The 27,696-nt window shown below is 60.0% G+C and overlaps 4 protein-coding genes and 1 long non-coding RNA gene across 6 annotated transcripts; 2 read left to right on the top strand and 3 right to left on the bottom strand.

Annotated features, from left to right (window-relative positions):
- Positions 1-27,597, top strand: MPI (mannose phosphate isomerase). The gene is made up of 9 exons (XM_065689005.1): positions 1-14; positions 23,849-23,903; positions 24,049-24,176; positions 24,953-25,153; positions 25,232-25,373; positions 25,833-26,015; positions 26,114-26,287; positions 26,394-26,602; positions 26,854-27,597. Exons 2-9 carry the CDS (start codon positions 23,888-23,890, stop codon positions 27,070-27,072), a joined length of 1,272 nt encoding a protein of 423 aa, XP_065545077.1. The 5' UTR covers positions 1-14; positions 23,849-23,887; the 3' UTR covers positions 27,073-27,597.
- CPLX3 (complexin 3) lies at positions 661-2,646 on the top strand. The gene is made up of 3 exons (XM_065689034.1): positions 661-821; positions 1,115-1,202; positions 2,422-2,646. The coding sequence occupies exons 1-3, from the start codon at positions 661-663 to the stop codon at positions 2,644-2,646; spliced, it is 474 nt and encodes a 157-aa protein (XP_065545106.1).
- LOC136019144 (uncharacterized) lies at positions 4,799-6,450 on the bottom strand. The gene is made up of 3 exons (XR_010614754.1): positions 6,225-6,450; positions 5,992-6,096; positions 4,799-5,695 (listed from the first exon to the last, which is right to left on the bottom strand). It is a non-coding gene; the product is annotated as an uncharacterized LOC136019144 (long non-coding RNA).
- Positions 6,864-9,949, bottom strand: ULK3 (unc-51 like kinase 3). Of its 2 annotated transcripts, XM_065689003.1 has the most exons (16): positions 9,790-9,949; positions 9,450-9,590; positions 9,231-9,351; positions 9,036-9,140; positions 8,810-8,953; positions 8,631-8,713; positions 8,399-8,554; positions 8,216-8,321; positions 8,062-8,102; positions 7,873-7,975; positions 7,729-7,793; positions 7,545-7,623; positions 7,420-7,460; positions 7,284-7,331; positions 7,155-7,209; positions 6,864-6,980 (listed from the first exon to the last, which is right to left on the bottom strand). In XM_065689003.1, exons 1-16 carry the CDS (start codon positions 9,889-9,891, stop codon positions 6,964-6,966), a joined length of 1,407 nt encoding a protein of 468 aa, XP_065545075.1. In that variant the 5' UTR covers positions 9,892-9,949; the 3' UTR covers positions 6,864-6,963. The 2 variants fall into 2 exon arrangements, 1 of the variants encoding a protein (XP_065545075.1); XR_010614752.1 differs by lacking the exons at positions 6,864-6,980; positions 7,155-7,209; positions 7,284-7,331 and having other exon boundaries at positions 7,545-7,636.
- On the bottom strand, positions 10,093-23,456 carry SCAMP2 (secretory carrier membrane protein 2). The gene is made up of 9 exons (XM_065689008.1): positions 23,280-23,456; positions 18,702-18,782; positions 17,964-18,053; positions 16,657-16,774; positions 16,190-16,318; positions 15,344-15,503; positions 14,998-15,099; positions 12,750-12,867; positions 10,093-11,462 (listed from the first exon to the last, which is right to left on the bottom strand). Exons 1-9 carry the CDS (start codon positions 23,334-23,336, stop codon positions 11,316-11,318), a joined length of 1,002 nt encoding a protein of 333 aa, XP_065545080.1. The 5' UTR covers positions 23,337-23,456; the 3' UTR covers positions 10,093-11,315.
- Positions 27,598-27,696: the final 99 nt, after the last annotated feature.

The following is a 27,696-nucleotide window of genomic DNA, read 5'->3' as shown; positions in this document are numbered from 1 at the left end:
GCCGGGGCCGGGGCGGTGCTGCCCGCACACACCGGAGCTGTCCGCGGCGCGGTGCTGCAGCTCCCGCCCGGCCCGGCCCCGGCCCCGCCATGGGGACACGCTGAGCACCGCAGCGGGGACCCGGCAGCGGGGGACCTCGGCGCCGCTGCACCCCGGCTCCTCAGACCCCCCGCGCTCCGCATCCCGGAGCTCGGCTCTGCTCCATCCCGGCTCCGCAGCACCGCCGGCGCTCCGGGGGCTCACCCCCACAGCACCCCGGCTCCCGGGTGACCCCGTGCTCCGGCAGCCCTCGAACTCAGCGCCGCTGCACCCCGGCTCCTCAATCACTCCGTACTCCGGCATCCCAGGAGCTCAGCGCCGCTGCACCCCGGCTCCCCGGTAATCCGGTGCTCCGGGAGCTCACTTCCACAGCATCCCGGCTCCCGGGTAACCCCCCCTGCGCCGGCGCTACGGGACTCGGCTCCGCTGAGCCTGGCTCCTCCATAACCCCGTGCTCCTGATCCCCGGGAATTCGCACCGCATCTCCCCGGCTTTCCGGTAACTCCCGGTACCCCAGCACCGAGGACACCTCGGATCCCCGGCTCCTCCTAACTCCGCATCCCCACCCTGACCCCTGCACCCCATCTCCCCGGCACCCCTGCTCCCCCCGGCACAGCGACCATGGCGTTCATGGTGAAGAGCATGGTGGGGGGGCAGCTGAAGAACCTGACGGGCGGCCTGGGCGGCGAGGAGAAGAGCGAGGGCGAGAAGTCCCCGGCCGAGGCGCAGGGAATGACCCGGGAGGAGTATGAGGAATATCAGCGGCAGCTGGTGGAGGAGAAGTAAGTGAGCCCTGCGGCGGTACCGGGGTGTGGGGTGCCCCCTCTGCAGCCCCACGCATTGGAGCCGGGGGGGGACAGCGCTGGGGACAGCAGGGCTATGAGGGACTCTAATGAACGCCCTAATCCCTTAATCCGCTTCCTCGCCCGGGAGATGGGATTGTTTCCTCCTTTCGGGATGCACTGGGAGGGGAGGAAGTGGTGGGGAAATGGGGCTTTGAGGAGGGGATGGGGGGTACCCGGGCTGGGGTGGGGGGGATGTTCAGACCCCAGTAACTGCCCCGTGTGGTTCACAGGATGGAGAGAGATGCCCAGTTTGCCCAGCGCAAGGCGGAGAGAGCCACGGTCAGGTCCCACTTCCGAGACAAGTACAGGCTCCCCAAGGTACGGCCTGGGGGGGGGGGCACCCCAGAGCAGCCTTCGGGGGGCTCTGTGCATGGGGAAGAGGCACCACAGCCCTTGGCCGGATGGGCTCCGAGCTACAAAGCCCAAATGCAAACCAGTTCCCCTCAGAAGCACCCTCCCATGTGAATCCTGGCCCCTTCCAGTCACCCCTGGGCACCACAACCCCCACAGCGGGACCCCCAGCACCCCCTCAGCCGTGCTTCATCCCCCTCTTCCTCTCTTTTGCTCCCTAAACCCAGCTGGATGAGGGGAAGCAGCCGCCACCCCGGGCTCTCAGCCCTGTAGCTGGGGTCGGAGCTGGAATTACACCTTCCCGGCCGGATTAGCCCTCTCCTCTGCCCGGATTATTTGGGAAGCACTTCCTACCTAAAGCCCTGTTTTGGAGTTTCCATTCTGGTGATGAATGATTCACCAGGAACAATCCAATCAAGGCAGAATTCAGCCATTCTTGGACCTGCTACAAGCTCTTCTCCCCCCGAACCCCCCATTCATTCAGCAGGAGCCTCAGTGGTGAATACTCTAAATTGGAGCCGGGCTAATATTAGTCGGGAAAGGTCCGCCCAGCCAAGCGGCATTGTTCAGATTGTTTGTTAGTGCTCCGCACCCCCTGCTCCAAACACCCCTTGTATTGCCAGGGAATAAACAGCTGGAAAAGAAATCTTTCCCCTGCCAAAAGCGAGAAAAGGCAGAACGAGACCGAGATTCCCTTTGATCTCCGGGGGAAAGCGGGATTAGCTCAGCTCCGGCCCCCAATCCTTATTCTTTCCATGCTGGAGATGTCCCTTCTCATCTTCTGACAACTTTCTTCTGCTCATCACTGATGCCGCTTGGCAGCCCGGCCGCCTCTTGCCATTGTCTCCCTGTGGCTCCGCAGCCCTGCTCTCCGTGGGCACAGCAGTTGAGTGTACGTGGAGCTTAAGCGGGTGCTGAACCTCCCCAGCGCCAGTTTACACCAATGCTGGCTCCCTGGGGTCCCTTGCTGTGCGCCCAGGCTCTGCTCACCCACATCCCCTTGGGGTCAGCATCCCACCCACAGCACGAGCGTGGCTGGCACCCCCCAGGGACCGTCCCTCATGGACCTTAGTGCAGGGAGACAGCTCAAAGCCCACGCTCTGGAGCACTGTGAGCCCTTCACGTGCCCTCAGCGCCGGCAGAGCCCCCCTGTGCCACCCCCTGACCTTCCCCCTGCCCACTGCAGAACGAAACGGACGACAACCAGATCCAGCTGGTGGGAGGTGACGTGGAGCTGCCCAAGGAGCTGGCCAAGATGATCGAGCAGGACAACGAGGAGGAGGAAGAGAAGAACTCGGTTATCGGCCAGCTCAGCAACATCCAGAACCTGGACCTCGACTCCCTGAAGGACAAAGCCTCGGCCACGCTCGAGGACCTGAAGCAGTCGGCTGAGAAGTGCTCCATGATGTGAGGCGGCAGCAGCCCCGCTCCCCACCCGCGGGATGGGAAGGGAGGGGGGCAGCCGAGCGGTGCCGCCTGCAGCGGGGACCCCACTGATGCTGCCCCCCTCGCCCCGCAGAGCCGGGGCCTCCTCCTGCCTCAACCCTGCCCCAGGTGTCCCTGATGTGTGGCTGTTGTCCTGTTCTCCGGTCCGAGGTTAGAGCCGAGAGGCAGCATGTTCCCCTGTGCCCCATCCCACCCCGGCGCCCGGCAGCGGGTGTCCCTAGGGAGAGCGGGGAAGGAAAGCCCGGAGTGACCTTGGGGTGTCATTGGAGCGCATCAGCATGGGAAGGCAAAGGCTTTCCTGCAGAGCAGTGCCCAGGCGCCGGGTTCCTGCCTCCTGGAATGATGGGGAGGCTCCAGTTCGCTCTGCATGGTGTGAGGTGAGAGCTCACCTTCCACCTGGGCAAGAGACACCAACCACCGCCCTTGAGGGCCCCTCCGGAAGGAGTCAGCAGGGAAGGACCTGCCATACGATCCCAGTCAGCCCAGTGGGAAGGGGGTGTTGAGGACCAGAGGGATGGAGCCTGAATTGATGCCAGTGAGGACTCTACCCCCCTCCCCGGTGCCCATCGGAGCCCACACCAGCCCTTCCCGGGGGTGGGAGCCGCTCGTGTCCTTGTTCCTTCCAGGAGAACAAAGTGAAAAGGGAATCTCTCTCCTCCTCCTCCTCCTCCTCTGTTGTGCTGTAGTTGTGCGCTGTGCTCATCGAGTGTCTCTCCACCTCCTCTGCTGTCCCCGTGCCATGGTACAGTTGTAACCGGTGGAATAAATACCAGGAGATGTCTATGCACTTCTATCTGTCCTTGAGCAGTGCTCGCCTTGGGTGCAGAGAGATCAAGGGCATCCCCTTTGCAGAGCAGGGGGAGCAGGGCTGGGGGTTCAAGGGGGAGAGCTCCAGCAGCATCACCCAGCAGGGAGCAGCTCGCCGGGGTCTGGGTGGGCTTTGCTGTGGTTTGCACCAGAGGGATGCTACAAGAGGCTTTTTGTCAGCAGATGGGTTTAAAAGCCAACAAAACCCCCAAATCCCACAGATGTGGGGCTATTTGGGTAAAAAGGCTTCAGCTCACTCCCTGCCTCAGCCTCACGGGGTGTCCATGGCACTGCTCCAAGCAAGGGCACAGCTTTGCCCAGTACAGGTCCAAGCCGGAGCAGCTCCAGCCTGGCTGCATCCCGGCAGGGGAGGTGGGCACCTGCAGAAGCCTTCCTGGGAAGCACTTGGCACAGGTTGGGAATGTCTTGCTGCACATCCCAGCAGCGGGGATGGATTGACTGTGATTTGCTTTTGCAGGGGAGTTGGGTCAGGCAGGAGAACACAGCAAGGCTGCGGGAAGCTGGGGATGGTGGTTACTTGTTATTACTACAGTCAAGGACGCTGGATCAGGCCATGTGGGGCTGAGCAAAGCTCCCTGGTACAGCCAGGACATTGCTTCCTGCCCGCAAACCCCTGGTACTGCCATGCTGGGGCCTGAAACCCTCCAAAACCAGAGGTTTCCATAGAATCCTGGTTTGGGTTGAAGGGACCTTAAAGCTCACCCAGCTCCAGCCCCTGCCCCGGGCAGGGACCCCTTCCACTGGAGCAGCTTGCTCCAAGCCCCTGTGTCCAACCTGGCCTTGAGCACTGCCAGGGATGGGGCAGTTGCATCTCAGAGGAGATCAGGCACTGCTTTGGCTGCCAGGATGAACAGAGGCAGCCCAGGTGGGATGCTCTACCCATGGGGACTCACATCATGACAGCCCCACAGGGACCCACCAGCACCTTGAGGACACCCGCTCCAAGCCAGCCCCACACAGAGAAAGGAAGGGGAGGATATGGTCAGCAGCAGCTTTAGCTCCAGAAAGGGATCATACCTGATGAGGATGAGCCCAAGCTCATCTAATCCCCCCAGGAAAGCGATAGCAGAGCAGGCACTGACCAAGCCGAGCCCTCCGGCACGGCTTGGCTTTTAAATCCCAGGCTGACGGCGAGGCCCTGATCAATAGAACACCTTCTGGAGCTGCGGGAGGGATGCGGGAGGGATGCGGGATGCAGCCCCTGGGTCCAGGTGAGCAGCGCAGCCCCCAGCGGGTGCATGTGCCCCCCTTCCCGCTCCCGGCCCACGTGCTGCCACGCAAAGGCCGCGTGAAGCTGGCCGGGTTTATTTTAGGAGGCTCCATGACCCCCAGGCATGTGAAAGCAAAGCAGCAGCGCAGCCCTCGCTCCTCCCCGCTCCTGGCGGGAGCTCCGGGGGTGCTCGGAGCCCGGTGCTGTGCCAGGGAGCACAGTTTGGGATGGGGGGAGCAGCGCAGGCTCAGCTCCAGGCTCCTGCCCAGCGAGACGCGCATCCCGTCTGCTGTCATTCCCTGCTCATTCCCTGCAGCCGAGCATCCCGGCTGCCTGCACGCCATACGACTGCTCCGGGCATCAACACACAGGCTGGAAAACTCAAAGCGAAGAATGAGTGTGGATTAAAGCAGGAAAGATCCAGATTTTCCTTTGCTACGTTATAAACCTCTCTATAATTCCCTCACCTGTGAGGCCGGGTTTGGGGTGATTGCTCAAGCTGGATGCCAGAGGATCACTGTGGATACAGCTCCTGCTTTCCAGCACCAGCCGTGGAACAGGCCCTCATCCTACAGAGCAGGATCAGGCCTCTTTTCCACTGGTGAGCAAGTGCTTTCCCCAAATGAGCAGTCATTAAGCACTGAACCAAATGAACCAGCATGGAATGATGCGGGATCTCCACTGAACCCTTTCCCGTCCCACTGCAGCATCACTGCACTGCTGCTCCAGGTACCAGGGTTAATCGGGATCCATCCACCCAAACACAAAACCGGGGCATCCCCCCCCCAAGCTTCGGCACCCCCGGAGCCTCTTCCTGCTTCCAAAGCTCCGGATTCATCCGTGTCTTCGGCAGAGCGGAAAGGCAGATGTGATTATCCGCCCCGGCTGCGGTGCCGCCGTCCCCAGCGGCTCTGCGCTCGCCACGGGCCGGGGAGGGCAGGGGCTTTGGAAGCGCTTTAAAGCCTCAGGGAATAATCTGTGCTCACAATAATAATAATAACAATAATAAAGACATGGAAATGCCTTCCCACAGCTGCCCGGGAAGCTCTCCCGGCACGGAGCAGATGGAGAAGGACTAAAGGCTGGGGATGGAGGGGGGAAGAAGCCACGTTACGGGGCAGCATCTGGGGTGAAGGCAGCCTCAGGAGGAGCTTTGCTGGGGTCCTGGCTCAGACCAGCTCTGGGACCCCCCCCCCCCCCCCACATCCTTCCCCACACCCCCCGGTCCCTCACCCGCCACAACTGAGTGGAGAAAACGGGATTTTACGTAACCTTTCGTGTTGCTCTGCTCCGTGTTTTACAGAACCCACAGGATCTGAAGTGAAAACAAGGTCAAGGCTGGCTCTGGCTGCCTCATGGCCCCGGGGAGGACGGGAGCTGGGAGGAGAGAAGGGAAGGGGATGCCCCAGCTCCGCTCTTGCCCAGGGGGACAGAGACGAGGGGTCTGGCTCCAGGCACCCCGGGCTGGGCTTGGCTGGAGCCCCCTTTGGGCTTAAAGCACAAACCTGAGACAGGAGGAGACGGAGAAACCCAAACCAAGTGTTTATTGGAGACAATAAATTACATTCCCTTTGCAGCACAGCAGACACGGAGGAGAGCCCCTGCTCTGCAGGACCCGCGACCTCAGCACCCGGAGAAGTGACTCTGCAGGGCCCGGGGGTGGTCTGGGGACACGAGTGGGTTGGGAGAGCCCCAGGAGCTCTCAGCCTGCCCGCTGAGCACTGACCCCTCACGGCACGGACGGCAGCGCAGTCGGTACCCGCCAGCCCCCAGCACAGGCGGAGGAGCAGCAGGAGGGAGGGCTGCCCGGGCCATGGAGACCGGAGGCGCGGTGATGGGCGCAGAGAGGTAGTTGCTGGGTGAGAAAGGCACAGCGTGCCGAGCCCTGCTGCCCGCCCCACCGGCGGAGCTGTGCGGCGCTCAGGGCTCCCCCAGGAGGATGCGGGAGGTGGAAGAAGAGGCAGGAGCAGCATGGGCAGGATGTGGGGCTGTCCTGCTGGAGCCACTGCCAGGATAACAACTCCCACCCGTGGCAGCCAGCGGAGGGAATTAGGGTGGAATAACGGCGGGCCAGGGCTGGAGGGGATCCCGCCGGTCGGGAAGGGAAGGAGGCGGATGGCCCTGCGGACCCACCCGAGCAGGGGAGCCCCCCAAGGCGGTTACCCCAGTGCAGGCAGGATGAAAGCCTCGTCTCCCCCTCCATCCTCCCTGGGTGAGCAGCATCCCGGCGGCCGGCTCCGGGCATCACTGCAAGGTACAGGCTGTGCCGGGGGACAGGGGACACTCATTGGGCTGCACAAGCCATTGTCCCCCAGCGCCCACGCACGGATGAAGGTGTGCGGGGTCGGGATCACCCGTGGGCAGGAATATCCCCATGTAGGGGCATTCCCCACCACAGGACCGCAGCCTCCCATGGGATGGGGATGGACACTCACTGCTCCGCACGGGCTCTGCCAGCGCCTCCTTGCCCATGGACTGTGCCTCCCGCATCTGTCAGGGGAGAGGAGAGGCTTCCAGCCTGCACCCCCTCCAGCACGCTCCAGAGCCCCCCCAAGCAGCAATACCTTCAGCTGCTCCTTCAGGTACTCGGCTCGAGACATCAGGGTCTGGATCTGGCACAGGAAGAGAGGGAAGTGTCCGCACGAGTCTCTTCACAGCCACCCCAAGGGGACACAGGGCCATGCCCGAGCTGTTCCTCACCTCTGCGTGCAGCAGCTCCCGGCGCCTCCCCGCAGGCTCCGCTGCAGAGGGAACAGGGATGCGGCATCAGCTCAGCGCCCGGCACAGGACCGGCCCCCGCAGCACCCACCATGGTCACAACTCACCGGCCAGCAGCAGCAGCAGCTCCCCCAGGCTCCGCTGGTACAGCTCCAGGGTGTCAGCATCGTCCTTGCCCTCCTCCTCCTGCCAGACAGCCCTTGCCAGGCACCGGGGGATGCAGCAGCTTCCACCCCACACAGGGCTGCTCCTGCCCCTTCCACTCCAGGGCACCCCAAGTCCACCCCTCACCTTAGCGATGGCAGCAGAAGCCATCTCCAGCGCAGCGCAGAGCCGGGGCTTGTCCTTGGCCATCTCTGCAAGGGGGAGCACCCTTCAGCCCCAAACCCCACTGGGTGCCCCCGTCCTGCATCCACACCCCCAAACCCCGGCTACCTCTAAGGAGCTCTCTGGCCGGGTTCTCTCTCTGCAGGAGATTCTTGCTGCTGGAGGTGACCAGTGCCTTCAGCTCCTCTGCTCGGGAGATGTACTGCCCCACCTGCCCACAGCGTGTGAGGGGCCCCGCCACGGGGGCAGCCTCCGGGTGGGATGCTGTCCCCACATCCCAAGGGATTCTTATCTCACCTTGGCTCGGATGGCTTCCCTCCGGCGAGCATCACTTTCATCTGGTGGGGAGGAGTGACTGAACGTTAGGGTGGTTGGGGAGCAAACCAGCAACTGTTGGGGCTGCTTTCCTCCCCCCCAAAACACACCCAGGACCCCCTCAGGGGGGACTCACAGTGCAGAGCAGGCACAAAGTACTCCAGGGCTTTGCAGTAGAGGGACAGGGCAGCAGAGGCATCTCCCTCCTGATCCTTCTTCACTGCTTCCACCACCAGGTCGGTCTGGGGGAGATGAGGGGGGATTCAGGGCTCGGTCCCCCATATCCCCAGGGACCAGCACCCCCCAGCACCCCGCTCACCGCCTTGCAGAGGCTCTCGGGGCCGGGGACATGCTCCATATCCACAAAGGGGTGCGCAAAGAAGCGCTCGAAGGAGATGCGCTTCAAAGGGTCCCTTTCCAAGAGCTGTCCCAAGAGATCCCGGCATTCCGGGGAAAGCAGGGGCCGGCTGGGCAGCTGGCGAGGGAATGGGGCTGAGAGCACAGGCCCTGTGACGGGTGAGACCCCCCAGCTCCGTCCCACCCCACGTTACCTCCACAGCCCGATCGCTGCGGATCTTCTCCTCCAGCTCAGCGAAGGAGCGGGAGGCAAAGGGCGGCCTCCCAAAGAGCGCTTCTATGGGGCGGAAAGGGAGAGAGGTGGGGATGGAGAGGGGGAAACCAGCCCCACACCGAGCCCTGGGGGGGGGGGAATATAAGAGCAAACGCCCACCGTAAAGGATGACCCCCACCGACCACAGGTCCACCCGGGCATCGTACTGCTGCCGGCACACCATCTCGGGGGCCATGTAGAGCGGGGAGCCGCGCAGGACGTGCTTCTCGTCCCATGGGGACATGTACTGGGCAAAGCCAAAGTCTGCGGGGGGAGAGGGTCAGGAGAGCTTTGGCGGGGGGGAGCAGGGAGAAGGAATCCCCCCCCGCCATGGGGCTGCCCTGACCTGCCAGCTTCAGCTGCGGGTGCTCCGGGGCGCTCAGGAGGATGTTCTGTGGCTTCAGGTCCAGGTGGGAGATGTTGTGGTCGTGCAGGAACTTGAGGGCGCAGGCTGGGGGGGCAGCGGGGGGGGTGACAGCGGGGATGGGGGGGGCACCACCGCAGCCCTGACCCCTCCGGCCCCCGGGCAGGGCGCCCTTACCCAGCTGCTGCAGGAACACGCGCGCCACCTTCTCCGGGAGGATCCTGCGCATCCGGATGAAGCGGGAGAGGTCCCCCCCCGCGCAGAACTCCATGATCAGGTAGATGTGGTCGCTGTCCCACTGCGAGGCAAGGGGGACACCGGCTCACCCCGCGCCTCCCACCGGAGCGGCGAGCCCAGGTGCCGGCACCCAGCGCCGCGGGTACCCCCCGGCCCCACCTGGAAGTCCTTGAGCTCCACGATGTGCGGGTGCCGGATGGTCTTGAGGATCTCGATCTCGGTCAGCAGGTTCTCCACCGAGGCCCGGTTGAGGCTCCTCTTGCTCACGCACTTGATGGCCACCACCTCACGCGTGTCCCTCTGCCAACGGGGACCCAGCCCTGGAGCACCCCCCCGCTCACGGCCACCCTCGGGGGCCGGTGTCTACACGCCAATGGGGTGCGAATTGGGGGGGGGGGCAAGCTGGAGGCCGCAGTGCCCATAGAGGGGCTATGGGGCTGGCACCCACGTGGAGGGCCGCGGGACGGGGGTGGCAGGGCACAGCGGGGCCCGGCCCTACCTTCCTGTAGGCCTTGTAGACCGTGGCGTACGTGCCGGTCCCGAGCCGCTCGGTGAGGATGAACTCGTCCAGGCGCGGCGGGGCCCAGCCGGACCCCGCCATGCCCCAACCGGCCCCGGTGCCCGGCTCCCGGTGCCGCTTCCGCCTTCCGGGGCTGGCCCCGCCCCATTGCCCATAGCCACGCCCCCGATACGGCACTTACACGGGGCTGGTCCATGACCACGCCCCCTTGGTGGTAGCCCCGCCCCCCGGCCGGTGGCCCCGCCCCCGCAGGCAGCAGCAGGGATTGCAGGCGCGCACATGGACGTTTTATTATTAACCTTTATTCTCGACGTGAAAAGATGAGGAACAAAACCCGACAATAACGGTACGGGAGGGGGCAGGGAAGCGCCGGGGCCCGGGGGAGGAGGGCACCGCGCACACACCTGGGGAAGGGGGGGTATAAAATGCAGCTTTCACCCCTAAACAGGAAGGGACACGGCACAAAGTCAAACCTGGGTGAAAATCCTCGCTCCGGGGATGGAGAGCCACAACGGGCGCCTTATCCCCTCCCAAAGGGACGTCCCATTCGGGACACGGCTTTGGGAGCTCAGGGCACGTCAAACCCGCTCGTTCCCAGCTGAAAAATAACCCCAAAATTACACGAAACCACGTTAAAGCCGTGCGTTCCAGCTGAATTCACACGTGGGAGGAGGCAGCAGGAAGGGGCTGTCCCGGGAGAAAATTCCATGCATGCTCCCTCCTGGCAGGCTCTCAGGGTTGGTGGGAGACCGGCGGTGCAGGCACCGGGGGTGTCCGAGCTCCCAGACAACAGAGCTGGCCCGGCAAGAAGTCCCCGTTGCCCTCCCTGCCCTCGTTTAAGGCCGCAGTGAAGACGCAGCCCCAGCCCTGCTGCTCCTTTCTCTCCCCCTGCATTCCCCGGGCCGCAGGAGCGCCTGCAGGGTCCTGGTGGAAGTACAGAGGGGATCTGCCACAGCGGGGCAAGCAGGAGGATGCTCCCCCTCCCTGCTCCCAGGTTTTCCTTTGTGCCATGGTTCCCTGACTGTCAGGCAGCCGAGCAGCGAAGAGGCGGAAATGCAGCATCGTTTAAGTGTAATAAACCGAAAGGACAGTTTCTGCTCTCCAAATTAAGGACACAAACTACATGCACGTTACACCACCCCCGCCCCTAAACAGCAGATAACCAAGTTCTCCATAGCAAAGACCAAGAAAAGAGAGAACAACACAAAAGCCCTGCTTCCCCTCACCTTCCTGCTACACACAGGGCCAGGGGAGGAAGAGACACAAACATGGTAGGTCCTGGGTAGAGAAATATATTTGCTTCAGAGAATGTCTCCCCTATCTCCCTGCACCCTAAAACAAGACAGGGAAAACCGATCACCCTCAAACGCAGCCTGGTTGCAGCTAAAACCCAGGCCTCTTCCCCCCTGGAGTCGGCATCACAACGTGGTACCCCCAAAAAGTGCATGTTTCCCAAACAGAAGAGGAGGTTGGGGTGAGGAGGGCAGCGGGAGCCAAGCGAAGGGCTAGTTTCCTCGGAACGCGCTGTGTGCTGCTGAGGAGGCTGCCCCAGCAGCGGCCGTCTGGAAGCTCCTGTTGGTGAGGATGCCTTGGGAGAACTCTTCCTGCGCCCTTTGGAAGCTGGCTCCCGTGCGTCGGTACAGGGAGTGCACCTGGAAACAGGGGCAGAGGGGGGAAACAACCACAGATCAGCCTGAATCGTGGGTTTGCGGTGCACATCGTGCTGTCATGCGGCTGGAGAGGATGGGCTGGAGCCACTGCATCCATCCCATCCGGAATGGGAGGTTGCACATTGCAGGAGAGCCTCGTTTTCTTGTAAAATAGGGAGTTTTCAGCAAACTAGTGGGTGTCAGAGCAAAACCTCCTGCACTCTGCGGGCAAGGACACTGAACCCACACTTACAGACACTTGCAGAGCAGGGTGCATCAGCAGTTTCCTTCAAGACAGGGAGAAAAGGAGCAGGAAGCAATGGAAACAGGACCAGTTCAGCCTGTCCTCGCCTCCCCCAGAGCCACACTGCTGCTGTTAACTGGAGAAACACAACCCTCATGTGGTTGATCACGAGGAAGGCTTGTGCTTGGGAACCCCCAGGAAGGCACTTGTGTGACTGCCACCAGGCTTTGGGAAGCCCCAGAACACTGTGGCAGCAGTGAGTGTAACCCCTGGATACGTGAAGAAGGCAATGGCCTCTGCTCAGCCAGCTCTGGACAAACTCAAGCTAAAGGGAGGCACAAGAAAACTGAGGTCCATCTGTGATGAGGATGACATCTGGGACCTTGCACGGTTAATGGTGTGCCTCACTGGAGCGTCTGTGCTCTCATCCCTTCCCCAAAGGCTACTGTCCCACCTGCAAGTGTTCAAGACATTTGGCATCAAAGCAGAAAGCACAAGCACAAATACACTGATTAAAGCTCTTGGCCTGACCACCCTGATTACATCTACAGCCTGGAGAAGGCTCCTTAAGGGGAGACCTTAGAGCAGCTCCAGTGCCTAAAGGGGCTGCAGGAAACCTGGAGAGGAGCTTTGGCCAAGGGCCTGTAGGGACAGGCCAAGGGGAACGGCTTGAACCTGCCCGAGGGGAGACTGAGCTGAGCTCTTAGGCAGAAGCTCTTCCCTGTGAGGGTGCTGAGGCGCTGGCACAGGGTGCCCAGAGAAGCTGTGGCTGCCCCATCCCTGGCAGTGCTCAAGGCCAGGATGGACACAGGGGCTTGGAGCAAGCTGCTCCAGTGGAAGGGGTCCCTGCCCGTGGCAGGGGTTGGAGCTGCGTGAGCTTTAAGGTCCCTTCAACACAAACCAGGCTGTGGCTCTATGATACAATTCAAAATCAAGCTCACCCCAGACAGATGTGAGCAGGTTTCAAACTCAGGATACCCTGGGAGCAGCCTGAGCTGTGCACCTGCAATTGAGGTGAGACCTCGCCCTGCCCCTGAGCCACTCACCTGCTTGAGGAGGAAGAGGGAGAGAGCCGCGCAGAGAGTGAAGAATCCTGCCACCACCATCATGATGATGGCCACGGCCAGGTTCCCGTGCAGCTCCGACAGCGCCGCAATCCACCCACTGCGGGACAGGAGAGCAGCGTGAGCACAGAGAGCACCACTCACAGCACCCACAGCTGCACAAAAGGCTTTTGTTACAGCAAAGTGCAAAACCAAACGTAATGGCTGTGGAAATGGACCCAGAGTTCATCCGGCATCATTTTATAGAGCAACGTGGAGCTGTTGGAGTGAGTCCAGAGGAGGCCACGGAGCTGCTGTGAGGGCTGGAGCAGCTCTGCTCTGGAGCCAGGCTGAGAGAGCTGGGCTGGGGCAGCCTGGACAAGAGAAGGCTCCTGAAGGGGAGACCTGAGAGCAGCTCCAGTGCCTAAAGGGGCTGCAGGGAACCTGGAGAGGGGCTTGGGACAAGGGCCTGTAGGGACAGGCCAAGGGGAATGGCTTTAACCTGCCCGAGGGGAGACTGAGATGAGCTCTGAGGCAGAAGCTCTTCCCTGTGAGGGTGCTGAGGCGCTGGCACAGGGTGCCCAGAGAAGTTGTGGCTGCCCCATCCCTGGCAGTGCTCAAGGCCAGGTTGGACACAGGGGCTTGGAGCAAGCTGCTCCAGTGAAAGGGGTCCCTGCCCATGGCAGGGGTTGGAACCGGATGAGCTTGAAGGTCCCTTCCAAGCCAAACCAGTCTGGGATTCTAGGATTCTGGGGACAGTTTCCATTATCACTTTTTGGAAGCAATCCACCTCCACACAAGAGAACCGTTCTCACTCCACCTGCGTTCCAGCCCTAGCCCCTGCTGCACCCCCTTAAGCTGCAAAATCAATACCGTTGGTGCTGTTGTAAATCAAATCACTTCCATAAGCACCTTGTCAAAATTCAGCCAAGGCTTGTGAAGATAGGCTGGGACATCTACATTGGAAGATCTGGAGCCCAGACCTACATATCCCCATGACAGCTCTGCATGGCCAGGGATTTAAGTGTTAGGAGGTGGAGGGAGAGGAAGAGGAAGGAAGGGATGAAGTTAGAGCTACAGATAGGAGGAAACTGGCACTTGCGGAAGGGGCAGGGGGGATGCTTGGAGTTATCAGTGCCTGGCTGTGGGCAAAAATACCCTCCTGGGTGCTGGAGAAAGGAATCTTTCCAACTGCTAAACCAAGCAAGCCATGTGCCACCAGGAGAGGGGGAATCAAGTGAGCCAAAGCGTCCCATGAGCCGTGCTCACAACTCCAGCCTTGCTACAGGGAGAGGCACACCACGAGCTGTAGCCAAAAATAAATGTGCTGCCTGGCTGCGGGAGAGGCAGCAGCAGGCTCGAGGCACGCTCTGCAAGTCACACTGAAAGGGGAGAGCTCCCTCCCCATCCCACCGCTACGGCAGCACCAGAAGCAGGGGAGGGAGCACGAGGACAGCTTTGCCCACGAGCTCTTCTGCAGGCAGCGGGCAAAAATAGGCAGAGATTCACTGTGCTCACCTCCTGAAGGCTGCCCCTCGGGAGAGGGGCCGCTGCCTGCTGACCTTTGCAGTGTTCAGTGAGGCTGGAAGCTGAGCAGCAAGGCGAAAAGAGAGGCTGTGCTCTAACTGCAGGGGCTCTGCGCAAGCCCAGCTGCAGCCTCCTGTACAGTGCCATCAGGAAAGGGTGAGGGCAAAACCCTCTCTGTGTGTTGCTTGAAGCACAACCCATCATCAACACAAGAGAAATCCAGGAACATCATCAGTGATTTAGTGTCACCATATAGTGCTATGGGTTAGTGGTGGACTTGGCAGTGCTGGGGTAAAGGTTGGACTTGATGGGCTTAAAGGTCTTTTCCAACCTGGTTGATTCCATGATCAGGCTATATGGAGTGAAGCTGCTCCCAGACCCTGGATGAGGGATGCCTCACCCCCACGCTACAGCCTGTATTGGTGAAGGTTCCACTTTAACACAAGGCAGACGTGGTCAGCACTAGAGGCTCAGCATCAAGAGGGGATCAGTATTAGATGTATTAAGCAAGGGGGAAGGCAGCAGCAACAGACAAGCTTTGTGCCTTTGCTGGGACTAGGATGGGATGAGCCCAGCTGGGATCTGCCAGGGCGAGAGTGGAAAACCACGGGAGAAGGAACAGGCAGCTGTCAGGAACGGACCCCACAGCTCTGCCAGTCACAGCCCTGGTGAGAAACAGCACCCAGGCAGGGCTGTGAGGCAGTGAGTGTAAAGCCAAGCTTACCTGTCTCCCCAGCCTGGAATGCCGACAGCCTGGATGACGTAGATTGCTATTTGGCAGAAGAAGACGAAAAAGAAGACGAAGAAGCTGAAGGAGCTGTCAGACCTGCGGGAGAGATGGAGCAGGCGTGAGACCCAGGGACACGAGCCCTGCACAGACCCCCTTTGCCATGAGGGGGCTAAACTCCTTTATAGAGCCTTCTGGCATGTTTAGGAACAAGTGGGTTTGATCTATTTAATGATGCAAAGAGCTGGAAGAATCCTGCAGGCAACACATGATGGGAGCAGATAAACCCAAAGTTCCTCCCACTGAAAGGTATCTCCCTGTTCCAGAAGAAAAGAGAACTTGCCTGAAAGCCTTGTAAATCGGTCGGTACCAACAGAGAAAGGCACAAGGGGTGAATATAATAAACCACAGGATGGAGAGACCGAAGTCTACTCCTCTGTCCGTCTGCACTGTGAACCACGCCAGGCAAGCGAGCAGGTTGAGGAGCAGGGTTATCGAATGCACTGTTCAGGATGGGAAAGAGAGAGAAAGAACCCATCAGGAAGTTCCTGTAAAACACTGAAGTATCCCAAATCCCTCAGGGAACACATGGAGCCCTGCAAGACACGAGGAGGCTTCAGGCCTTCTCACTTATAGAATCATGGAATGGTTTCAGTTGGAAGGGAAGGGACCTTCAAGCTCATCCAGCTCCAACCCCTGCTGCAGGCAGGGACCCCTTCCACTGGAGCAGCTTGCTCCAAGCCCCTGTGTCCAACCTGGCCTTGAGCACTGCCAGGGATGGGGCAGCCACAGCTTCTCTGGGCACCCTGTGCCAGCGCCTCAGCACCCTCACAGGGAAGAGCTTCTGCCTAAGAGCTCAGCTCAGTCTCCCGTTTCAGTCTGAACCCATCACCCCTTGTCCTATCACTACAGTCGCTGATGAAGAGTCCCCTGCCTCCCTTGAAACGGAAACAGCTTAAGCTGAGCCTCATCTGATCCTGCTGCCTCCAACCACATCTTAAATCTTTTTCAGGGCACCAAAAGTGACAGAGACCATTTTGGACCCAAGCTCTGACCTGCGCTGTCCTTCCTAAACAAGGGAGACATTTTGTTACCCTGCAGACAACACCTGCAGAACTGACTGGAGCTCAGCCTTTGACACAGAACCTCCTTAGGAAGAGGTTTCCTTGCAGCTCAAGCTAGTACTTACACATCCACAAGTAATAGAGCATCTTGCATATCCGCTGGTAGTCAGCTGGGATGTCTGCAGAAAAATCTTGGTAAAAGCATGGCTTGATGGGACACTTCTTGGGAAGAGGTGGCCAGTTGTTCTGCCTCGCTGCAGGAAGGAGAAAAGAGCAGTTCTTCACTTGCTTTCAGCCTTTTAAAACCAAGATTAGGTGAAATACAGCTTTGCTGTGGTTCCGAGAGCCTCAAGAGTTTTGGAAGAGCTTAATGTGGCCAAACGCAGGTGCTGAGACCATGCTGGAGAGCAGAGGCCCACCAGAGCTGGTGCGCAGCCCCTCATCTCTGAGCTCAGTTCCCATCTTGGATGCTATGGGATGACAGGTACAATGCCAGGAGGATTGTCCCAGTGACTTCAAACCCTGACAAGCCAAGCGGCCCAGGCTTCCCCGGCATCCCACTGGATGGGGTGATGCAGGAAGCTGTACTCACGATCAATGCTGGCTGCGTGACTCTGCAATTCCCTTTCCTTCTTCTCCAGCTCAGCTGCCTTCCTCTCTAATTCTGCCTGCTGCTGGAGGAGCCCAGCCTGTGCTGCTGCCGCCACAGCCTAAAGCAGGGGGAGAGAAAGGTTAACCCATTCCCTGGCTGAGGCAGCAGGAATACCACCAGCAAACACACCAGATGCCAAACTGGAATGGAACAACAGCAATCCAATAGCAAGGACTGAGAACAAGTTGGAAGCTGAACACCCATTGCTGATCTGAAATGTCCTGAGGCTTTCTGCCTTAGCTGGAGGCTGAAATCAAGCTCAATGCAGAACTCCATCCAGATGTTCCTCTCCTATCCCATGGGAAAAGAGGGCTGGAAGCTATGCAGTCTGTTACCCATCCTCTACACCCTTCCCTTTCAGCAAAGCTATTCACTTGTCACAGCTTCTCCTCCTTCCCAGCTCATTGCTCCTTGCAACAGAGCAGCGAGCAGGACTCTGGAGTTCACCAGGACAATCTCTTCCCAGCACCTTTCAGCATCTCTTCTCCCTGTTTGTTACTCTAAGAACTGATCCCTTCTCCCAGCAGCCTTCTCTGCATCTGGGATGAGGTGGACCTGGCAGTCAGGTACTTGTCAGCCGGTCTAAGCAGTGGCTGCAATGTAGAGCTCATTTACATGCCTGGAATTGAGCGCATCTGACCAAAGCTAAGGAACCAGAGCTAAAAGCATCAGCAGGACACATTCCTGTGTCAGCAGAGGGAAGCCAGAGCAAACAGGCTACAAGGCAAAGGAAGCTCTGACATCAGAGGCACAGGGGGAAAGGCATAAAAAGCACTTTGCGTGTTCCCTATAGAGATCCACTTCACCAGATGGGCACAAATGTGAGTTTAAGAGATCATAGACTCAGACTGGTTTGGGTTGAAGGGACCTTAAAGCTCACCCAGCTCCAACCCCTGCCATGGGCAGGGACCCCTTCCACTGGAGCAGCTTGCTCCAAGCCCCTGTGTCCAACCTGGCCTTGAGCACTGCCAGGGATGGGGCAGCCACAGCTTCTCTGGGCACCCTATGCCAGCGCCTCAGCACCCTCACAGGGAAGAGCTTCTGCCTAAGAGCTCATCTCAGTCTCCCCTCAGGCAGGTTCAAGCCATTCCCCTTGGCCTGCCCCTACAGGCCCTAATGAAGAGAATGATGAAGAGATGACCTGGAGCTTCCCACCCCAACCCCTGGGAATCCTGTTCCACTCTTATTCCCATGTGCCCCCGAGCCCCAGGTCTGCTCCTTCCCCTGCCCAGCCCGTGCTGCTGTACCTGGGGAGTGGGCTCCACGGACGTCTGCAGAACCGCAGGCTGCGAGTGGCCCGAGGGCTGTGCGGCCGGTGTTGTCCGGGCTGCATTGGTCTGAGGATAAATCACAGGCAACAAGGCAAACCCATGACAGAGTGCTGCATTTGGCAACGTATACTTTGAGCTGTAGCGCTACCACACCACAGAGCAACTCTGCTTTTCCAAAGCTTGTTAGTTCCTTAATGCACTGGGCAAGCAGCATCTGAGGGTTACAGCTATTAGGCAAAGAAGAAGCAAAAAGGGAATGTGCTCAATTGTTTCAACTTCAAATCTCACTTCACCCTGCTGTCCTGTTCTCCTCTCACCTCACACACAGCAGCCAGGAGATAAGCATGAAGCTCTTGCAGAGACCCATCACTGGTATCACTGCAGCAGCTCAGCTCCCAACCCCGAGACCCGATAAATATTGATGCCTCCTGCCACACAGCATCTTCCCCTTCACACTTCGTGTAGCTCCACTGTGAGCCAGCAGCCAGTATGAGAAGCTGTTCTGTGCGAGTGGAGAGCTCCAGCTGGGAACCCGTTAGTGCTCCAGTGCAGGAGCAGCTGCTCACAGCTCGCCATGCACGCAACGAGCTGCACAGTCCATGGGGAAATCTGCTGGGAATGCCTCACTGTTTTGAAGCTGTGCCTATCAAGGAACCTTATATACCACCATAACCACCACCAAGGCACCCAAGTGCAGAGACACATGGCACGTACCAGCTGGGAGCTCTCAGAAAAGGGGTTGAATTCATCCAAGCCACTTTGGCTGGTGTTTGTGAGCTGGGTCACCGAGGGGTCCTGACAGGAGAGAAAGCAAAGAGAAATCAGCACTGAGCAATGCTCATCATTGCCTTAGACATTACCCATTATCCATGCTGCCAGGCTGGCATCCACTTGTTAGCTGGGAACCAGATGGGGCTGGCAAGGGGCTGAACTAACCCGGGAGGTGACCGTCAGCAAGGATGTGCAGGCAGGAACCACCTCCTGTCCAGCCAAGGGGTACTTCTGAAGAGCTCCAACACGCTGATAGCACAGAGGCCCTTGCTGCAGACGACCCACAGTGAGTTATCCCTCGTTTCCAAGGCCTTGGAGTGGGAACTGGATTCATTCACCCACAGTCGGAACATTGCTGATACCTCCTAAACCTTCCTGGCACCACAAAGCAAGCGAGGAGCCATCAAGCAGAGCAGAGCCTCCCCAAATGAGTATCCAGGTACAGTGGGCCTGGCTGCCACCCAGGGCACTTGGAGCAGCCAAGGTGCCAATGGCTGCTCCAACATGGTAAAACACACAGGGAGATGGACCCGGAGGTGGGACACCCATTACTTTGGGGGGGTTAATGCTGCTATATAAGAGCTGTGCTCACGGCATCTCCTGCTCACCTCTATCAAATAACCTGATGGTTAAAATAGGTTCTCTGCTCCTCTGCTGGAAGAGCGCCTTTCATCCCTCACCTGCACTGCACTGAGCTGATTTCACTTTCTCTTCTGTACACACTCCTTTCCATACAGAGATCCCTCTTTGACAGCCAGGGTTTGACTTCTGGGGTGCTTCTCTCCCCAGTTATTAGAGAAACAAGGTACTTTTTGAACGGGGGAATGCTCCTGCAAGCACAGCCTGGCTACCCCATAGCTGGTAGGGGGAAAACATCAACACATGGCTTTTTCTCCCTCCCTCAGCACCCCATGTCTTGGGATCAGTGATTTTGTAACTTAATGGGGTGAGCAGCAACTGAGGCTGTGACAAGGGAAGGGGGTGCTGCCCGAGCCCATGTGCTGCGGAGAAGCCTTTGGCCTTGTGTGAGCCCTGCCGGAGCCATCCCCTGAGGTTCCAGCAGAGCCTTCAGATGCCTGCAGAGTAGTTAATGAGCAACTTCCCCTCTCCTCCATAGCAGGCACTCCCTCCGCAACAGGTCGCACTAGTTTCTGAATCACCCTGTGCTGAGGGATGCCAGACCAGGAGGCTTCGGATGCTGCTCCATGAGGTTCGAGTCCCCGGCCAGGCAGGGCTCCGAGAAGCACCACAGTGGATGTAAGGACTCAAGACACAGGTTTTAGTTCACTGCTTGCTCCTCTGGAGGCTTTCACTTTGTTCTGCAGATACATGGGCTGGCAACACGAGTTTACAAGTCAGTTAATCCACAGTAGCTACTGCATGGTGGCACAGACACCCTTAATCCAGCCTGGATGAGGTCCCAGCCTGACTAGAGTCCAGCAGATGACTGCACTAGGATGAGAAACTCCATTAACGGAATGGGAGTGGGAAAACAGAACCATCCAAAGAGCTTGGATGGTCATGGTGGGAGGAAAGTGCTTGGAAATAAGGAGGAACACTTGGAATGGCAATGCAAAACGTGTTTTTCTTCCCTTTGCTCAGCTCCATTCAAAAGAAAGCTCCTAAGGTAACTGGAGGCTCACCAGCACAGCACTGCTGCTGGAAAGCACAGGGAGAGCAGCACCACTGTCCCACTGCTTCTAGCTGCACGGCAGCTTGATTGCAAAGGGAGAAGACCTCTCATCTTGGTGCATGGCTTAAAAATCTCTTACTTCAGCACTATGGCCAAGGCAGCTCAGCTTAGCTTCCTATTGTGCAAGTGTGTCTATAATGGATATACAAAGAGCAGGGAACATGCAACAAAGCTGAAGCTGCTTGCCCATGTGTCCCTGTGCTCTGGAGCGGGCAGGAAGGAAACCAGCAGCTGGGAGACAGACGGGGTGGTATAAAGGCACCCGGTTCCGCATGCCAGGACCGCGCAGCTGAGGGTTGAGTAACGCCGGGGAGATGAACAAGAAGTTGCTCCAAAGTTCACATTCTGCAGTTCCTTTCTGCCAGCTGCAGGGCAAAAGGAAGCTGACCTGGTCCTTTATGCTGTGAAGTGTGGAAAGAGGGACCTAATTCAGCCTCTGAATTAACTACCTGAAGCCACACTACACAGCGCTGTCACTCCTTGGAGGAAGTATTGGAGCATAGGAGAGTACTGTAGGTACCTTTTCTTTGGAAGGGTTTAGCTGTTAGCACCCCCAGTTAAACCCAAGCAGAAGAAAGATGCTTCTCTAGATGAGACCAAGGCAAGAGAACTCAAACGACAATCACTTGGAACTCATCATGTTGTCTAAACCCACAGTGACTGCCCCAAACATCACTAGTCCTGCAGTCAGCCACCAGCATGGGGCCTCAGAGCGCTGCCGCTGCCTGGAAGAAGCATTGAGAGACACCTCAAGGGGTTTATTATGGAGATCTCTAAAGAGGATGGAAGCCTTCAGCCCCGTCTGAAGCTTGTAGCAAGGTTCTGGAGGTAGCTGCCGCTCACAGCAGCACTGACACTGAATGAACAGAGGCAGTTATCATCTCTTAGATGTTAAGAGCAACAGAGAGAAAAGCCAGAGATGCTTCTCACAGGACCAAACCAGCTTATTTGACACCAGGCTTATTGACACCAAACAAAGCCCCCTTGAAAGACAAAGATTCCCAGTTATGTTGGGCTCTGTAGGGGATTTGTTGGGATTATGTTGTATGAAACACTAGCCAGGGATCCACAAGGAGAAAAGAGAACTCTGGTCCACTGCCTGAGGGATGCTCCTCAGCATGACAAGGCTGGGAGCATGAAGACACTCCCAGGCCTTCAGCAAGCTCTGGAGCACGTGGAAGGGGATGGCAGCACCTGCCTGTCAATGAGCTGGAGGGAAGAGACGTGATCCAGAGGGATCTGGACAGGCTGGAGAGGTGGGACCATGGAGTTCAACAACACCAAGGGCAGGGTCCTGCCACTGGGGCAGGGCAATCCCCAGCACAAACAGAGCCTGGGGGAATCTGGAGGGAGCAGCCTGAGAAGGACTTGGGGGTGTTGGGTGAGAAGCAGCTCCCCATGACCCAGCTTCAGTGTGCGCTTGAGCCCAGAACCCCCCGTGTGCTGGGCTGCACCCCCAGAGCGTGAGCAGCAGCGCAGGGAGGGGATCCTGCCCCTCTGCTGTGCTCTGGGGAGACCCCCCCTGCAGCCCTGATCCAGCTCTGGGGCAGCAGCACAAGAGGGATGTGGAGCTGCTGGAGCGAGGCCAGAGGAGGCCATGGGGATGCTGCAAGGGCTGGAGCAGCTCTGCTCTGGAGCCAGGCTGAGAGAGCTGGGCTGGGGCAGCCTGGACAAGAGAAGGCTCCTGAAGGGGAGACCTGAGAGCAGCTCCAGTGCCTAAAGGGGCTGCAGGGAACCTGGAGAGGGGCTTGGGACAAGGGCCTGTAGGGACAGGCCAAGGGGAATGGCTTGAACCTGCCCGAGGGGAGACTGAGCTGAGCTCTTAGGCAGAAGCTCTTCCCTGTGAGGGTGCTGAGGCGCTGGCACAGGGTGCCCAGAGAAGCTGTGGCTGCCCCATCCCTGGCAGTGCTCAAGGCCAGGTTGGACACAGGGGCTTGGAGCAAGCTGCTCCAGTGGAAGGGGTCCCTGCCCAGGGCAGGGGTTGGAGCTGGAGGAGCTTTAGGCTCCTTTCAACCCAAACCAGGCTGGACTCTATGACCAGGGAACGTCTTTCATTAAGGGACAACGATGAACACAACCTCCCGTTCCCGAAAGGAGGATGTGAAACCTGCCACAAAGCCCAGCCACAGAGAGCCATCAGACAACCACAGGGACGTCCATGGCGCGACTTTCACCTGTCCTCATTAGAAACCAGGAGTTACCTGTCGCAATCAGGTTCCCTGCTGTAAATTACGTCCAACCTCTCTCTGTTTGAACAGTGAGTAAAGCCCGAGCACGGCCCTGCCCGCTCAGACACCGCCACAGCTTTCACATGCGGAGTATTCACTTCCCCGGTGCCAACGCCATAAATCCCTGCACAAAAGCCACCCGGCAGGAGTATCACAGGCACACGGCCACCCGGAGGCTGTGCTAAAGCGAAGGAGGGGGAAAGGACTTTGTTTTCCCTCCTGATCCCACTCTGATTCCTGAAACCCCACAGCCCCATGGACCAACACTTCCTTTGCTCAGGAAACCTTCCCTTCTCCCCATTCCCACCCGACTCCCTGCCCGAGAGCCGGGACGTTAAACCCATGGAGGGCAATTCCCAACGGGAATCCCACCCGCACAGCGCTCCCGGTGCGCCGGGGGGGGCCGGTACCGGCCCCTGCACACCCAGCCCCCCTAGTCCCGCCCCCGAGCCCTGATTGGCTGCAGCGGGGAGAAGCGGCGCTGCTATTGGCCAGAGGCGCTTCACTCAGTGCCACGTCCCGGTGGTGGTTGGTGGCGGCGGGCAGGGCAGCGGCGCGCTCGGGAGGGAGGCCCGGCCCGGCCCGGCCCGGCGCACGCACCTGGAAGGGGTTGATGTCCACCGGGTCGGCGAACGGGTTCGTGTCGAAGCCCGACATGAGCGCGGTCCCGCTGCTCCGCTCCGCGCTCCCGCCGCCGCCGCCGCCGCTGCTACACAGCCACTTCCGGGTCAGCCGGGGCGCGTGCGCCGCGCCGTCATGTGACCCGCCCCGCCCACTCGCGCAGACTTGCGGCTCCGTGGGGCGGGGCTTCGTGACGTCACAGCGGCGGCCACCACCTATAGCGCGGGAAATGGGGGGGGGGGGGTTAACCCTATAGGTGTTGCTGTGCCCCATAGGGGCGCCTATAGGGGGGCGACCTCCGCAGGGAGGTTATTGCCGGGCCCATAGCCCCTATAGACTGTCCCCTGTACGATACCCCTATAGAGCACCCCCTATAGAGCACCCCCTATAGAACACCCCCTATAGAGCACCCCCATATCCCCCCGTGAGCCCCGCACACGGCGGTGCCAGCCCCACGCCGCGCTCCCTATGGCCGCTATAGGGTGCGCGTAAGGCGCTGCACAGCCCCGCCCAGCGCGGCCGGGGGGAGGCGGAGGCGGGGCCGGAGCCGGAGCCGGATCGCGGCCGGGACTCCCGGAGCCCGGGCCATGGCGGAGATCCGCGGTGAGCGGGGCCGGGGCACACGTGGGGCCGGGGCCGTGGGGCGGGCAGGGCACCCCCGATGTACCCTCCCCATCAGTAGCCCCCGGTCCGCCTCGATCCCCGGGAGGGTGCTGGGGATCAAAGGGTCGTTTCTGCCCCCCCGCAGTGTTCCCGCTGGCCTGCGCCGTGCAGAACTACTCCTGGGGGAAGCTGGGGCTGGCCAGCGAGGTGGCCAGGCTGCTGGCCAGCAGCGACCCCCTGGTCCACATCCAGCCCGACCGGCCCTACGCCGAGGTGAGTGCCCGGCCCCATGGCCGGCCTGGGTAAGAGTGCCTTCCACCCGTGTGGGCATCGCAACCAGTCTGCGGTCCTCACTATCCCTGGTCCGGCCAGTGCAGGGAGGGATGTGGATCCCCTATAGCCTGGGAAGGACATGGATCCCCTATAGCCCAGGAGGGATGTGGATCCCCTATAGCCCAGGAGGGATGTGGATCCCCTATAGCCCAGGAGGGATGTGGATCCCCTATAGCCCAGGAGGGATGTGGATCCCCTATAGCCTGGGAAGGACATGGATCCCCTATAGCCCAGGAGGGATGTGGATCCCCTATAGCCCAGGAGGGATGTGGATCCCCTATAGCCCAGGAGGGATGTGGATCCCCTATAGCCTGGGAAGGACGTGGATCCCCTATAGCCCAGGAGGGATGTGGATCCCCTATAGCCCAGGAGGGATGTGGATCCCCTATAGCCTGGGAAGGACATGGATCCCCTATAGCCCAGGAGGGATGTGGATCTCATATAGCCCAGGAAGGATGTGGATCCCCTATAGCCAAGGAGGGATGTGGGTCTCCTATAGCTGGGGAGGGAGAGGGATCCCCTATATCCCGGGAAGGATGTGGATCTACTATAGCCTGGGAAGGAGGAGAGGAGAAACCCGGCGTGACTCAGCCCCCAAGGGAGCTTTTGGCTGCCTCCATTGCCAAGCAGCCTTCAGAAAAGCCCAAGTCATCCCCGCTGGCTGCCCGGCTCTGGTCCATCATCCGTGTGCCCATCCGCGTGTGTGTGTCCCGCAGCTCTGGATGGGCGCACACCCCCGTGGCGATGCCGTCATCCGGGATAACCGCATCCCACAGCGGACACTGGGGCAGTGGATCGCCGACAACCCTGCGTGCCTGGGGGCGAAGGTGAAGGACACCTTCCAGGGACACCTCCCCTTCCTCTTCAAGGTGCTGTCCGTCAACACCGCCCTCTCCATCCAGGCGCACCCCAACAAGGTAGGGAGACCCCAGGTTGTGCTGGCGGCCCTTGCTGGTCCCTGTGGAGCTCACCCAGCCCCTTTGTCCCCTCTCCAGGAGCTGGCAGCGAAGCTGCACGCCCAGTTCCCGGAGCACTACCCCGACGCCAACCACAAGCCGGAGATGGCCATCGCTCTCACCCCCTTCGAGGGCTTGTGCGGCTTCCGGCCGGTGGCTGAGATCGTCTCCTTCCTCCAGAGTAAGGATGGGGATGCTGGTGGGACGAGGATGCCAGTGGGGTGGGGATGCCGGTGCGGTTGGATGGGGATGCTGGTGGGATAGGGATGCCGGTGGGATGGGGATGCCGGTGGGATGGAGATGCTGGTGGGATGGGGATGCTGGTGGGATGTGGATGCTGGGGGGATGGGGATACCGGTGGGATGGAGATGCCGGTGGGATGGGGATGCCGGTGGGATGGGGATGCCGGTGGGATGGAGATGCCGGTGGGATGGAGATGCTGGTGGGATGGGGATGCCGGTGGGATGGAGATGCTGGTGGGATGGAGATGCTGGTGGGATGGGGATGCTGGTGGGATGGAGATGCTGGTGGGATGGAGATGCTGGTGGGATGGGGATGCTGGTGGGGTGGGATGGGGATGCCGGTGGGGTGGGATGGGGATGCCAAGCTTCAGGAATGACACGTGCTGTCACCCCATGAGACGTCCCCGAGCTGCGGGCGCTCATCGGGGAGGTGGCGGTGGAGCAGCTGGAGCGCAGCGGCAGCGATGACCCCCGCGGCGTGTCGGCCGCGCTCCGCGTCTGCTTCACCCGCCTCATGAAGAGCGAGAAGAAGCTCTTTGTGGACCAGCTCAACATGCTGGTGAAGAGGATCTCGCAGGAAGGTGGGTCCCTTCCTGTGGGGCTTGGGGGGCTGTGTTCAAGGGGAAGGGATGGGGCACCCCAAAGCTCCGTCCCCACTGTGGTGCCTGGTGCATTGCAGTGGCAGAAGGGAAGGACACGTCGGGGAGCAATGGGGACCTGCTGCTGCGGCTGCACTCGCAGTACCCCGGGGACATTGGCTGCTTCACCATTTACTTCCTCAACCTGGTGAGGCTGGAGCCAGGAGAGGCCATGTTCCTGGGAGCCAACGAGCCCCATGCCTACCTGCACGGAGGTGAGCACCGTGGTGGGCTTCCCCAGCGCCCTCCCCAGGGTGCCCATGGGCTCCTGCACACGTTGGGCCATGGAGGTGGGCTGAGGGGGCTGCTCTGTCCCCGCAGACTGCGTGGAGTGCATGGCGTGCTCGGACAACACGGTGCGCGCCGGGCTCACCCCCAAGTTCATCGATGTCCTCACCCTGTGCGAGATGCTCAACTACACACCAGCACCCAGCAGCTCCAAGATCTTCCCAGCGGCACAGAGCCAGCTCGATCCAAACGTCTACCTCTATGACCCGCCTGTGCCAGACTTTGCCATCATGAGGATAGAGGTGAGCGGTGGTGGGGACACGGAGGTGGACACCCCGGCTTTATCCCATCTCGGCTGTGCTCTAGAAGCCAGTGCGCCAGTGAGGATGGAGGGATGCTTGGAGCTGCTTGGGTTCCCTCTGCCTAGAGCTCCATCACCTTCTCCAGCAGCTCTGGGCAGAGGGAGGACCAGGAGGAGGGTAGGGGTGTCCCTGTGTTCAATCCCTGGGTGGGAATGGAGAGGCTCAAGCCGCAGTGACCCTTTCCCTTGCAGATCCCATCCTCCATCAAGCTGTACCTTGTCTCTGCCCTGGACTCTGCCAGCATCCTGCTGGTGATCCAAGGGGCAGCCGTGGGCACCTCCACAGCCGCGGCCTCCGAGATCCCCCTGTGCCGGGGCTCCGTCCTCTTCATCTCCGCCAACGAGAGCGTCTCGCTCCAGCTCTCCTCTCCCGATGGGATGCTGCTCTTCCGAGCCTGCTGCCTCCTCTGAGCCGGCCCAGGGCGCTTCCCCCCGTCCGCATTGGAGTAGATAGAAACTGACCTGGGCAAAGGCGTCTCGCTTGGAACCTATTAAACCCCCAAACCAGCCCCACCTGATGCAGAGAAAGAGCAGTTCCATGAATGAGCTCCTTGGACATGGCGTGGAGCAGAGAGGGCAGAAGAAGAGCATCTCCCCTCCTCACGAGCCATGTCCCCGTAGCGTCAATCCCTCAGGGTGCTGCCAATGCCACAGTGACTCTGGTGGTTCTGTTTCCCCTCCTCATCCCTTGCTGAGCAGCAGCAGGGAGCCCGGAGCTCTGCACCCCAGCTCTTGAGCATCCCTGCCTGGCTTCTAGGAGCTGCTGCCACGGTGATGCTGAGGCTTCCTGCTGCTCCTGGTGGGCTCTTCCCAAGCCTGGCCGATGGCAGGGAGTCCTCTGAGCCATGTCACCCCTTCCCCGGCTGTAAAAGGGGCTGCTTGATGGGGTGACAGAGCTGGAGAGCCTCTGGTGCTGTGAATAAAGAGGTGACTTTGTCCTCGGTGCAGGGCAGCATGGTGGGGGGAGGAGGATGGGGAGAGCACTGCAGGGCTTGGGGACCAGGAGGCTGGGGTGGCTCTGGTACCCCCCTGGCA

This window comes from Lathamus discolor, chromosome 8, assembly GCF_037157495.1.
Source record: "Lathamus discolor isolate bLatDis1 chromosome 8, bLatDis1.hap1, whole genome shotgun sequence".
Lineage (NCBI taxonomy): Eukaryota > Metazoa > Chordata > Aves > Psittaciformes > Psittacidae > Lathamus > Lathamus discolor.
This window is presented reverse-complemented; position numbering and strand designations above follow the sequence as displayed.

Excerpts from the sequence above, each read along its gene's own strand:
- MPI (XM_065689005.1), top strand. Across the intron at positions 24,177-24,952 it reads CCGACCGGCCCTACGCCGAG|CTCTGGATGGGCGCACACCC; the intron begins GTGAGTGCCCGG and ends TGTGTCCCGCAG. Across the intron at positions 26,288-26,393 it reads CCATGCCTACCTGCACGGAG|ACTGCGTGGAGTGCATGGCG; the intron begins GTGAGCACCGTG and ends CTGTCCCCGCAG.
- CPLX3 (XM_065689034.1), top strand. The coding sequence starts at position 661 with ATGGCGTTCATGGTGAAGAGCATGGTGGGGGGGCAGCTGAAGAACCTG. Across the intron at positions 822-1,114 it reads CGGCAGCTGGTGGAGGAGAA|GATGGAGAGAGATGCCCAGT; the intron begins GTAAGTGAGCCC and ends TGTGGTTCACAG. Across the intron at positions 1,203-2,421 it reads ACAAGTACAGGCTCCCCAAG|AACGAAACGGACGACAACCA; the intron begins GTACGGCCTGGG and ends TGCCCACTGCAG.
- SCAMP2 (XM_065689008.1), bottom strand. The coding sequence starts at position 23,336 with ATGTCGGGCTTCGACACGAACCCGTTCGCCGACCCGGTGGACATCAAC. Across the intron at positions 15,100-15,343 it reads CCGATTTACAAGGCTTTCAG|GTCTGACAGCTCCTTCAGCT; the intron begins GCAAGTTCTCTT and ends TCTCTCCCGCAG. Across the intron at positions 11,463-12,749 it reads CCCTCTTCCTCCTCAAGCAG|GTGCACTCCCTGTACCGACG; the intron begins GTGAGTGGCTCA and ends CCCTGTTTCCAG.
- ULK3 (XM_065689003.1), bottom strand. The coding sequence starts at position 9,891 with ATGGCGGGGTCCGGCTGGGCCCCGCCGCGCCTGGACGAGTTCATCCTC. Across the intron at positions 9,352-9,449 it reads TGGAGCTCAAGGACTTCCAG|TGGGACAGCGACCACATCTA; the intron begins GTGGGGCCGGGG and ends CTTGCCTCGCAG. Across the intron at positions 8,555-8,630 it reads GCAGCGATCGGGCTGTGGAG|CTGCCCAGCCGGCCCCTGCT; the intron begins GTAACGTGGGGT and ends TTCCCTCGCCAG.